The sequence below is a fragment of the Xenopus laevis genome, chromosome 7S (genome assembly GCF_017654675.1).
Source record: "Xenopus laevis strain J_2021 chromosome 7S, Xenopus_laevis_v10.1, whole genome shotgun sequence".
Taxonomy (NCBI): Eukaryota; Metazoa; Chordata; class Amphibia; order Anura; family Pipidae; genus Xenopus; species Xenopus laevis.
In genome coordinates, this window is record NC_054384.1 from 29,894,014 (window position 1) to 29,907,394 (window position 13,381).

Genomic DNA, 13,381 nt, shown 5'->3' on the forward strand with positions numbered 1-13,381 from the left:
GATGACCACCAGGCAAGAACATTGCATCATAATGGGGCTTATAAAGATCCGTCGGTACTGCATTAATGTGACGTCTTTACTCAATGCAATTTTCATACATCCCTAATTGATATGTGGCCAGTTTTCACACTGACCCTATATGTGGTCAGTAAACTGCCGACTTGAACTCTGTATGGGCAGCTTTTATTAGCCTGTGTATGGCCAGCTTAATAGTACAAAATATGGAGCTACAGTTGCAGCTTCCTTTGCAAAAACAGACCTTTTATTAAGATTTGGAATGATTTGTTCCAATGTCCTAATGTATTGCAATTATCTTAGAGTGTGAAAATTAGGAATGCACCGAATCCTTAATGGACTTGTGTGTCTCTGGGAATTGTGTGATTTACTGATTTTGTCTCATGTTGCTTTGTCCCTAGTTACGATGCAGCAAGTTGCCAGGACGGTGGCAAAAGTGGAGCTGTCAGATCATGTATGTGACGTAGTCTTTGCCTTGTTTGACTGTGACGGTGAGTTGGAATAATGATCATTTATTTGTGTACATTGGCATTCATTTCCATGGTGCTTTTATATACACTGAATAATACCATTCAGACCAGGACTGGCAATCTATAGAGTCTGGCCGTACGATCCCCCATAGACAGTCACTGTTTATTGGACCATTTCTGAAATTCCAAGGTTTGAAATTACATTTTTAATCTTTTGTTTTAACCCAGTTCACTGGCACAATACAAAGTCATATAAGTGCAGTTTCCAATAAGCACTCCTGGCCCTTGCTTGCCCTAATTGGGGGTATTCTGGAAGATTTGCACATTTATTAACACTTTACTGACTGTCAGGAAAAATGTACACCTTTAACGAAGCAGATCCAGGTGTTAATGTTCCTGAGTCTGTTTGATCGCTTCAAGCAGTTGAACATCATTCTTTTCTATGGGTGTCACATCCCTAAAACTGAAAGGTGGTATAAAGGTGATACCTTTATTGGCTAACTAAGATAATCATAGCAAGCTTTCGGAACATTTTAGTTTCTTTTTCATCAAGCTGTTACTGCCTTTATACCACCTTTATACCATATGACTGGCTAACATAGTACAACAACTTCCTACTACCTCAACTATCCCTAAAAACGGCTAAACCCCGTATAACTTTATGTGGGGAATGACGATACAGACAAGGTCTTTACAATGGTGGTACAAATCATTCCAGCATGGAAAAGGTCTTGCGTTTTTAGGCTGATACTTGCTCTGTTCTGTGTAGCTGCACAGAGGCGGAAGCTGTGCATTTAAGTGCACATAAAGGAAGTTGCTGGTTTGAGCTGATCTACATCTATTCACCTGATTAGAATCCGCATGTAGAGAGAGTGTTCCTTATGCTTTGTTGCCCTTGCCGTTACATTGTCATGCTGGGCATAAACGCAAAGATAAAGTCCCTTACATTCATACGATTTTAGGATAGTATGTAGATTGTCCAGACATTTAGTCGATCAGACAGGTTAGAAGATATCGGCTAATGATAATATCTCTGCATGTATTGCCTATTTGACAAAATCAATGGGTGACTGTCACTTCTAACAGATTAACCTGCTTACTCAAGCACGGAAATAACATACACACTCCACTTTGTCTGGCTTTTGACTTTCTGTTCTTCCACAGCCCCACTTCTCCTCTAGCAAGGCTTTCATACCACTGTCACATTGCTTGAGGTGGCCTTGTCTGCTTCTTTCTGCACTTCTTGCATACAATACTGCCACAGCTCTGTGTTCATAAATGCCCTCAACCCATTCTCCACAGTGTTTCCCGAACTGCCTCCCATCGACTAGAATGTAAATCGCCAATGGGATGGCACTCGGAACGCTTCGTTTTCCGAAGTTGCCCGTGAGGCACTCAGAACGCTTCGTTTTCCGAAGTCACCCGTGAGGCAACTTCGGCCGTCTTCGGAAAACGAAGCGCTCTGAGTGCCATCCCGTCGGCGATTTACATTCTAGCCAACGGGAGGCAGTTCGGGCAGATTAGTCGCCCCAAAGAAGAGATTTGTCGCCAGGCGACTAATCTTCCCGAATCTGAGCGTGTGCCCTGACCCTAATGGGCAATATGAAGCGAGATATATTTATATAGTAGCTTAGTCCCTTTGCATCTACTATAGTAAGAGAGTTTTTTTCCCAACCAGCATATCAGTTGTGCAGTTTATTGGCAAACATTTTCAATGCTTCATTAAAAATAATGAAGAGTTTGCCCGGTTCAACATGATTTGAGTAGTGGCAGAAAATGATTAAATGACAATGTAATGAAGCTAATTATTTTACACGCCTCTGGCTTTTTTTAATGTATTCCGCTTGCTTATTGCAACTACTTTGACCAACACATAAACAGCTCCCATGTTTCACAAATAAACAGAGCATTTGGGAGCTGTACATTTTAACATTCTTTCTGTGTCTTGTTCTGTTGTTGTTAGAATCTCCATGCCAGCACTTCAGAACTAAATATCACTCTGTCTGTTAAAACAGATGCTTTTATGTAGATTGTAGTAGGGGTTGTAAGTATTTATGTAGAAAGTATTTATGTAGTAAGTCACAAGCCACTTCTATATGCATGAAACCAATTGTATATAATATAGTGAATAAACTACCCCCTCTTGTAAAATATAAGGATATTATAAGTTACCGAGGAGTTTCATGACCATATAAAAACACGAGGCCGAAGGCCGAGTGTTTTTATACAGGTCATGGCACTCCGAGGTAACTTATAATATCCTCATATTTTACAACTGGGGGTACTTTATTAATTATAATACACAAATTTTAGTGAGTCATGTGACAGAAATTACATCAGAACTCACCGTTTATAACTGATCACTACTCACCGTTTATAAGGATATAATTTACAAGATATTCATGGCTTTTGTGTATTATATATAGATATCCCTACCTTGCTTCTACATATGGTCACATACATTGATCATACAGATATTTTACAAATCTAGAATAGACAGAAATATATTAATGGATAGTAAATGGTAAATGCCCTTTGACCAATAAGTTAGAATCAATATTGTGGGAAGTCATTTTTTTGCTTGGATTATAAAAATCCTGCCACTGGCTGAAAGGTGGTAAAGTAAAATTGCACTGCATTAAGGGTCAGGTCACACCTTGAGATTCGGGGAGATTTAGTCGCCCGGCGACTAATTGCCCCTTTTTTTGGGTGACTAATCTCCCCGAACAGCTTCCCCCTGTCTTCCACCTGCTATAATGAAAAAACGCCTGCAACAACTTCGGAAAACGAAGCGCCACGAGTGCCATGCCGCATCCGTTTTTTCATTATAGCAGGCGGAAGATGGGGAAACCGTTTGGGGAGATTGGTCGCCCCAAAGACGAGGCGATTAGTCGCCGGGCAACTAAATCTCCCCGAATTTCCAGGTGTGACCTTACCCTAAAGGCTTTTTTCTCTCTGTAGGTTTCTTTAACTCTGTGTAGCTGGATCCTTAATTATTTAATGAAATACTGTCCATCAGATGACAGGGGTTGGCTGGGCATTCTTTATCCTTGTATGATCTCTTTGTAATGTTTTCTGACAGGAAATGGAGAGCTGAGTAACAAGGAATTTATAGCCATCATGAAGCAGCGGCTGATGCGAGGACTGGAGAAGCCAAAAGACATGGGATTCACACGCCTGATGAGAGCCATGTGGAAATGTGCCCAGGAGACGGCCTGGGACTTCGCTATGCCAAAACAGTAACTCTCTCAGCTGGGTAGGAAAAGGAATCCAGGGCCTTAATAAAGCCAGACAATATAGGCTGTATGCAGACTGCTCTATCACTAAGAATCTCAAGATATCCTCCCTAGAAGCAATATACATGGACTAAAACCCACGTGAATGCAGTAAATAGTTTGCCTGCTATGCCCATGTTGATGATTGTTTCTCGGAAGAATAATTCCTTTGGATTCTGTCACAGCATTAAGTTTCACCTCTTGTCATTAGTTCTTTACAGTCAGTGGGTTGAGTGCAAAGTGTGGGGTTATTTCTGGGACACACTCACACACACACACGCACGCACCTCACAGCAAGGTTCTGTTTTAGTTACAAGGTATACTCAGAGATCAGAATTTCCTAAATACATTTGAAAATTCAAGTCGTCTAAGGTTCATGGCAAACATGGTGTTTCCTGCCGGTGGAGAAACAGCTGGGCCTGGCATTCCTTTTTATGACCATAATGGGCACCAGTACATTTTCCATTATATGCTTTCCATTATAGTCAACGGCAGAAGACATGGCCAGGTTCATGGCTGGATGAAAAAGCACCACATATGCTATTAGCCTAATCTCCATGTGTAATAAAAGGCACTACATTTTCCCAGGTATGGTAATGCATAGCTGAACAGGCTACAAGTAAATACTACCAGCTTTGTTGTTGCTGACCAAACGTACCCCTATATGTAATAAAAGCAACTAAGTTTGTCCAAGTGCACTAACCCATAGCAGCCATTCAGAAGTATAAAATGAAACCGTAACTGCTACGTGTTGAATAGTTGCTGTAGGTGATTACAGCTGTAGCATACTTTGCACTTTTTATTACATAACCCCACCCCCTTAGTGTGTTTTAGTACATAATCCCATAGAGCTGGCCATACATACAGAGATCCGCTTGTTTGGCGAGCGATATCAGGCAGATCCAATCGTGGGCCCAGCAATCCAATCACAAAAAGGAAAATACGAGTGCTTGGATCAAGGACCGTTTCAACAAACGATCCAACAGGATTTTTAAACCTGCCCAATCAACATCTGGCCAAATTTTTGGCCAGATATCGATTGGGGAAGCATGTCTGCCCCATACACTCGCAGTTTATATCACCTTTAGAATTTATTGACTTCATCAAGAAAATCCTTTCTCGTCTGTTCTGACAAAGAGAGTATACAGCCATTCGGGATTAATTTTAAAGAATAATGGCAAATGAATACAAATCTTATTCAGTGGGTTATTTATACTAGTTGATCACCTGTAAAGCAGTTGTGGGTGGTAAAATCAAGCTACAACTTCTTGTGATTGCTTCAATCCCCAGCACCAGGCCCGGACTGGCAATCTGTGGGTTCTGGCAAATGCCAGAGGGACTGCTATAAGGTGCCATAGAAAGTCACTATTTAGTGGGCTGGTGGGGGCTGTTTGGGCCTCAGTATGGGCTGATTGGGCCTCTGTGTACCTGAAATGCCAGGGCCTATTTTAATTCTCAGTCCGGACCTGCCCAGCACTCACGTCAAAGCACATTTAGAGCAATGATTTACATGTGTGTTCAGTTACAGTTAATCACTAATGGCTGGATTGTTGTACACACTGTAGATCATCCCATGTACAGATTACGAATCATTGACAAAGGTCTCTCCATGTTTATTTAATCTATTAACATTTAATCAAATGCATGTTCTGGCCCCTCTCCCATCATCACCAACTCCTGTGACTGCAGCTGTGAAATAACATTGGCGTTTAAAATGCAGTGGTTAGAATTTAGCCATGAATGTACATTGAAACAAATGTGGTTACTGATGCAGCTCAGGGCCAATAGGAGCAACTTGAAAAGGGACCCAGAAGTCAAGGCCGTAACTGTAGGTTCTGATTTAAAAATGGGGAGGGAAATGACATTTACTTTGCATAAAGAAAATATGTATTTCAAATCATTTGAATGTGTGCACGGGTGATAGAAATCAATTTACAGATGGATCTCATTTCTATACAGCTATTGGGTATCTGGTTCATCTTAAAAAAGGAAATTAAACATAGAGTATAAATAAATGCAAGTTTAAAAACATAACTTTTTTTTTTAGCCCAATATGCAGCTTTATTTTGCTGTGCTGCCATTTAATTCATAGGGTTTACATTAGGTGAAAGACAATGCTGTACATTTGTGTTTTGCTCATGTAAATAAGCAATAAAGTTATTTTTTTGAAAACTCCATTGGTGTGTGCATTCAAGCCTATATATATCTGATCTTAATAAGGTGATATTAGTATCTGTCAGTGTTTCACATTCACAAGTGGGCAAAATCACTAGGCAATGTATTATTTTGAATATATCGCTATCATAAGATAATGCAGCGTGTATCCCAGGTAAGTGCTTATTATTTCAAACATTTCATAAACAATCCAGAATGGGCAATATACTATATACCCTGATGTCCTGAGTTTCTCTTTGATCTCCTGCACAGAGGCCAGAACTCGATAAAGGTTTTGTTGGCAGAGAGCCCAGAACACTGAGCAGCTACACTGAGATACATTTGTAACAATTTAAGATAAGCAGAGATACAATTGTAACGAATAACTTAGAAGAACTGAGACTTACATCTTAATGGGTAATTTCACATGTATTCGCATTACCCAAAGGATTGGGTAGTCTTGCGTATATAAGGTTGTTGTTGTTGAGAAGTTCCAATGAATTGTTCATAGTATGTTGACTTCTGAAAGGCCACAGTATTATATAGGAATCCTTAAACAGATGGGCCTTCAGGGAGTGTTGGAAGATTAAGATGGAAGGTGCTGGGGATTCCAGAGATAATGTGTTTGACACAAAAGTTGAGTTTCCAAGTTTCTATATATTTGCCCTTAAACTGAAAATGTTGAATGTATGAGACTAGTGAGTACTGTATATTCTATGATCCCTGGCGCAGAAAGGCTTACACTTTTTCTGTATAATGGCAAATGTCCAAATGTAAAAAACGAATCCGGGATTGAAGTTCCCCCAAAATCCAGCAACTTCTTTTAGGGCCCTCCTCTGCCCAAACAAAAGCTTCACAGAAATAAACGATGTTGCTGTATCCCTCAGAGAGGAGGGGGGAGATAACAGAAAGTTTATATAGTGTAGTAATTTCAATATTGAGTAAAATACACCCGCAGTGTCCTCCAAACCTTACTAAAACACTTTTTTAATGTGATGCAAAAAGAACATACACTTGTGTGTTAAATTAACTTATTCACCATGTGTGTTCAATTATAGCTTTTTCACCCTTATTTTAAACAGGAAGAAAAGAGAACAGACAGGGGTGGGTGGGTCCGTAACTAAGGGATAGCGAGGTTAGCAACACAAATCCTTTCCGGTGGTATTATATACTCACAAGAAGTGAGTTTCAACTAATGTGAAACACAAACAGGATGGTCTCTCATCCAGGCTCCTTCTTCCTGAATCTCTTGATGGGGAGATAAAACCGATATCCTGTGCAGAAACGCTTTTAAAACATATTTAATAAAAAAAAGTATAATCACACTCTGGTATGTCGCATTGAAATGTCCTTGTAAAGTCCTTCTAGCACTTAGGTTTTCCTCGGCGTCCCTTGGAACTTTGTGATGCTTTTTTTTAAAAAAAACACAAGTGGCGCTGCTCCAAATTGCAGGCGTAAACACGCTCGGCGCTTCTGCAAGGTAAGAGCGTAGGAGCCCAATCACGCTGACGCGTTTCGCCTATCGGCTTCCTCCTAATGGCAAATGTTCCAGCTTGTCCCCTGTGTGGTATATTGGCAGTCCCTGTCACATCAGACTTGCGCTTGACTTGAGCCAAATTACTGGTAAGGGGCACTACTTCACTCAAAGACTTATGGGCATGATGAACATTATATTCATTATAATACACAAAAGCCATGAATATCCTGTAAATTATATCCTTATAAACGGTGAGTTCTGATGTCATCAGTTATAAACGGTGAGTTCTGATGTCATTTCTGTCACATGACTCATTGAAATTTGTGTATTATAATTAATAAAGTACCCCCAGTTGCAAAATATGAGGATATTAGAAGTTACCTCGGAGTTCCATGACCTGTATAAAAACACTCGGCCTTCGGCCTCGTGTTTTTATATGGTCATGAAACTCCTCGGTAACATAATATCCTTATATTTTACAAGAGGGGGTACTTTATTCACTATATAACGGTTTAATAGGATGGTTAGTGGAAGTGATGAGGATTGATCCCATAACTGACCAATGTCTTTCTATTTGGAAATTCTTGTGGGTTCTAATAGTCTGCATGGGCATTACCATCTCTCTCTTTAAATAGTTTTTTATTATTATTAATATTGCTGTTATTATTATTGTTCTTAGATTCTTGATTAATACAGGTATGAGACCTGTTATCCAGAATGCTTGGGACTTGGGGTTTTTTTTTTTAGATAATGGATCTTTCCCTAATTTAGATCTTCATAGCTTGTCTGCTAGAAAATCATTTAAACATTAAGGGGCAGATTTATCAAGGGTCGAATTTCTGGATAACGGGTTTCTGGATAACTAATCCCATACCTGTATTTACAATAACTTTGATGTACCCTCATTTTCCAAAGAGCTATATTTTATGGTGCAAATAAGTAGATTTTTTTCTCTAGGAGGGGCTGGTGTTTAGGAATAAATGCACCATGATCTACTATAATTAAAAAAACATAAAATAGTGTTGGTTCTTGCTGCCCCTGCAAGGCAGAGGATTTTTAGCTACACCCACTTAGGCGGTTATTTACTAAACTCTGAATGCAAAAATCATGAAAGATTTTGGATTATTTTTTTTTTTTTTAATAAAACCACATATTTTTCAGAATTTATTAACCCCAGAAGATGGAAAAATCCAAATCTGAAAAATACGGCATCTCAAACCTGTCGAGGTTGCATAAAAGGCAATGGGAGAAGTTCCAATGATTTTTTGATGTGCGCTGGGTTTTTGTGCAATACCCCAAAGTTTTTGGAATTTTCGGGTGAAAATCTGATGAAAAAATCTGAAAAAAACTTGAAAATTATTTTTTCCAGCAAAGCAAATTTTCGGGGAAAATGTAATCATACATAAACTGAAAAAAACCGAGCGGATTTGATCGGAGTTTGTAGCAGAAACTATTGAGATAAATTCGGAGTTTGATAAATATCCCCCATAGTGTATTTTTTCTGCTATGTACAGTTCTTTGCATATGAGAAGAAAAAGAGGAGTTTTAAAGCAACAGTTCTTTGATTTGCAGTTCCCCTGAATAATTCCTTGTACTAAGCTGTTACTTTAAATAAATATAATGAGCTCTATATAAACCACCACCTCCCTTTGTGTTTGCTCTGGCTTACAGATGGGATACATAAGTCTATTATGCATGGTGTTTATCTGTGCACTGGGAATATGATTAACTACCTTTTCATTCTCCCATGCATGGTTGTTTTGAGGAAGCAGGAAAAGCACAAAACACAAGACATTTTTGTTAATTAATGGCATACACAGATCAATAAAAGCTGCTGACTCAGTCCCTCCAGTCTACGGCAGCAGTTTTTTGGGCCATGTACTTTATATATAGGCCTGCCTGACCAGCATCTGGCCAGATTTATATAGCAGTTTAGAAAATCTCGCCAGACAAGAACCATGGGGCAAATTTACTAAAGGGTGAAGTGGCTAACGCTAGCGGAAATTCGCCAGTGTGACGTAATTTCGTTACTTCGCTGATTTACTAACAGGCGCTCGCGTAAATTCGCTAGCGAAGTGGACCTACTCTAGCGCTATGTTGCACCCTTACGCCACGTGAAGTTGCGCTCTGGCGAAGGGACCCAACTACGCTAATTGACTAAGTTGCGGATTTTTGTGAACTCTTGTGCCAGACTTTACTTCGCCACCTCAGACCAGGCGAAGTGCAAAAGAGTAGATAGGGATTGCTCCAAAAAAAGTTGAAATTTTTTCTAGCTGCCAAAAAATGCTGGCGACTCTTACTTTTTTAAGGGTGATAGGCTGAAAAAGAGCGAATTTTTTTTAAGGTACCCTCCTTCCCCCCTACTTGATAACATATGGCACCTAAACTATACTGTGGGCACATGTGTAGGACATTAGAACACATTTATTAAGGTTCCCAGTCCTTGTGTAGTGTAATGTGTTTTCTGCTACATATACGTCCATTGTACTTTAACTGCACGCGGTATGCAAATTTCTGAACGCTAGTATAACTTTGAACCGCTGATCTTAACATCGCTAGCGCAACTTCGCAAACGAGCGGTAACTTGTGCGCAACTTTGGATCTTCGTGAATTTGCACAGCCCTGGCGAAACTACGCCTGGCGAAGGCAACACTGGCGCAAATTCGGAGGTAAGTAAATTTGCCCCACGTAGCCCTCTCCTGACAAGTCTACCTAGATTCACCTAAAAGCCAGATGATTGGATCTTACTTGTTTGCCCACTACATTGGTGGCAAAGCGCCACCCCCATTTGGCGACCTCACCAAACAGATTTGCATGTGATTTGCCAGTTAAAATAAAAAATAGGTATCTAAAAAAAGATACCTATTACCTATTAATTTCTGTCATAATGACCAATATCCTGCCTCTTTAGTTCAGAGCATTAAGTTTGAGCTTTTGTTTCATTTGATTATTTCACCAAAGATTCAACACCTTGTCTAAACATATTGGGGCCGATTCACTAAGGGTCGAATATCGAGGGTTAATTAACCCTCGATATTCGACTAGGAATTAAAATCCTTCGACTTCGAATATCGAAGTCGAAGGATTTAGCGCAGATAGTTTGATTGAACGATCGAAGGATTTTAATCCAACGATCGAAGGAATATCCTTCGATCAAAAAAAGTTAGCCAAGCCTATGGGGACCTTCCCCATAGGCTAACATTGACTTCGGTAGCTTTTAGATGGCGAACTAGGGGGTCAAAGTTTTTTTTAAAGAGACAGTACTTCAACTATCGAATGGTCGAATAGTCGAACGATTTTTACTTCGAATCCTTCGATTCGAAGTCGTAGTCAAAGGTCGAAGTAGCCCATTCGATGGTCGAAGTAGCCCAAAAAAAACTTCGAAATTCGAAGTTTTTTACCTTCGAATCCTTCACTCGAAGTTAGTGAATCGGCCCCATTATGTTTCAGATCAGAACAATGTGTTCTGCTGCTCAGCCAAATGCCATGCTGCTCTATTGGGTGTTAAAGCTCAGCAGCAACACTGAAAGCTTGAACATCCCTCTAAACAGCTGCAGGGTCTGTTGGCAGTAGGAAAAGGCTGTGTCAGTACTGTAAATACAGTATGTTGTATACGGACATGAACCAAGAGTTCTGCTTTATGTTTGGTATTTTGCATAATTGTTTTGCTGTAAATCTTAATCGTCCACTTTATTAGACACTAAAGTCAAAGTCATAATTTCTTTCAAGCAGATACGTCACACTAGAATTTATTTTGGTAAAATGTGTTAGGAGACCAAATGGCAAACCTGTAAAAGAGAGTTTTATTTTCGTCAGAACACAAATATCAAACAAATGAAATGTTTCCCAAAGGCCAAATGACCGGCAAATTCCAGTTTTTACAGAATGTAAATCCCTAAAAAGCAGAATGTTTTCAACTGGGAAGAAAAACACTGTCAAGCCAGAAAAATGTTACATTGTTTAGAGCAAGGGTATTTGGCCTTTGGCACTGCAGCTGCTGCTAAACTTCAACTCCCAAACGCTTCAACAGCCAATGAAAAATAGCATGAGAAGGCTTTTGCTCGCTGCAGTCCCCTCAATGAGAACAGCAGCATCCACACTGCTCTTCTGCACACTTTTTTCATCAAAATGTATCAGTTAATAGTTTTGTGCCAGCAGAATTCTGCACAGAAATCCATTTCTCAAAAGAGCAAACAGATTTTTTTATATTTCATTTTGAAATCTGACATGGGGCTAGACATATTGTCAGTTTCCCAGCTGCCCCCAGTCACGTGACTTGTGCTCTGATAAACTTCAGTCACTCTTTACTGCTGTACTGCAAGTTGGAGTAATATCACCCCCCTCACTCCCCCCCCCCAGCAGCCCAACAACAAAACAATGGGAAGGTAACCAGATAACGGCTCCCTAACACAAGATAACAGCTGCCTGGTAGATCTAAGAACAACAGTAAAATCCAGGTCCCACTGCATCGCATTCAGTTACATTGAGAAGGAAAAACAACAGCCTGCCAGAAAGCAGATCCATCCTAAAGTGCTGGCTCTTTCTGAAAGAATCCCCTTAACAATAACATGTGTCGTATGCAATATTCTTAATTTTCTTTAATTTAATCTGAAATTTGATCCGATAAATACTCATTTGCTGTGGTAACTGATGTTAAATGCAACATTATTTTAAATGTCTCCTATACATAACAGATGCTGCACTTTATGGTAATCTCTCTTTGTGTAACATTCATATTTATCTCTGGGAGGAAAAGTGTCCAAAACCATATAAATTATTCAGGATGCAATAAAATACTGCAAATCATCCCAAACATGTTATAAAATGTGCAAATTCCACTTTCGGAAGACTGAAATTCCCTCTAATTCTTTTGACTTCCCTTCTACCTTGGATTTTTTTTTTTTTTTTTGACACATTAAAGTACAACACTACCACCTGCTGGTCATGTTCTGAATTGTAACATAAACATGATAGCCATATTAAAGGAAACTAAAAATAATAAAAGTAAAAGTAGGGTAGGAATACGGCACATTATATTTTGGAATTCTTTACCAGCCTAAGGTGAACATACACCCTTAGTAGTGAAGCTCTGTCTTTCTGAATATGCCCCATCTTTTTTAACTGCATATCATGTACTGTATGAATCAGTTACTAGCTTACGGACTGACCCACAATATATAGTATGTGTGTATGTGTATATATATATATATATATATATTTATATATATATATATATATGTGAGAATAAAATCACAATACAAGCCTATTTAAATGATTAGGTGGAAGCTCAATTAGCATCAGAATATAACATTCAGCTGCTACAAAAGACACATTTCTGCTTGATAATTTGTGACAACCCCAAAGTTTAGCTGCTCGGAGCTCACTGAGCATGTGCAGTGTCACTGACACTTCTAACAAAATCCAAGATGGGGAGCTCCTGTGCACAACTGTTTGACCTGGTTCATTACTATTATAGAGCTGCCGAACCTATAGGCTGGTATAGTATGTTCACTTTATACAATATGGCATTTCTAGCCATATACACTGTTAGGGTTTAGTTCTCCTTTAAGGCTACAATAACCATTAACATAATCATATTTATGGCCAATCGCCACATCAATTATAGGGAATCCTTTAAAAAACCGGACTGTCCGGGTCAAACCCAGACAGGTGGCAACCCTACACGGCGCACATGACCTCTCGCACTCTGCTGGTCGCAGGGATTTTAATACCACAGAGGAAGCCGATTCTGTGGCTACAATTCTTAGCATGAACCTGGTCTGAAACAGCCAAAAGAGACTGCTGGGAAGTGGCTCAAGATAGAGGTACAGCTCAGTAGGAAAGTACCCCATGCTGCACTTTTTCAAGAAAGAAATGTAAGCAATTGTGTTTATTTGGGTGGGGTGCCTCAAAAATTGCTGTGAAAGCCGCTTTTCTTGTCCTTTATAAATTACAGAGATGTTTTCTGCAAATATGTCTGATTTCTGAAT

General features: G+C 39.5%; 1 protein-coding gene across 4 annotated transcripts in view; it reads left to right on the plus strand.

Moving 5' to 3' along the window:
* micu1.S (mitochondrial calcium uptake 1 S homeolog) overlaps positions 1-5,935 on the plus strand; it is an 84,948-nt gene extending 79,013 nt beyond the window's left edge. For all 4 annotated transcript variants that reach the window (XM_018227564.2, XM_018227566.2, XM_018227567.2 and 1 more), the window contains 2 exons: positions 417-506; positions 3,568-5,935. In XM_018227564.2, coding sequence (XP_018083053.1) covers positions 417-506; positions 3,568-3,728 — 251 coding nt within the window. In that variant the 3' untranslated portion in view covers positions 3,729-5,935. The remainder of the gene's footprint in view (positions 1-416; positions 507-3,567) is intronic.
* The last annotated feature ends 7,446 nt before the right edge of the window (positions 5,936-13,381 follow it).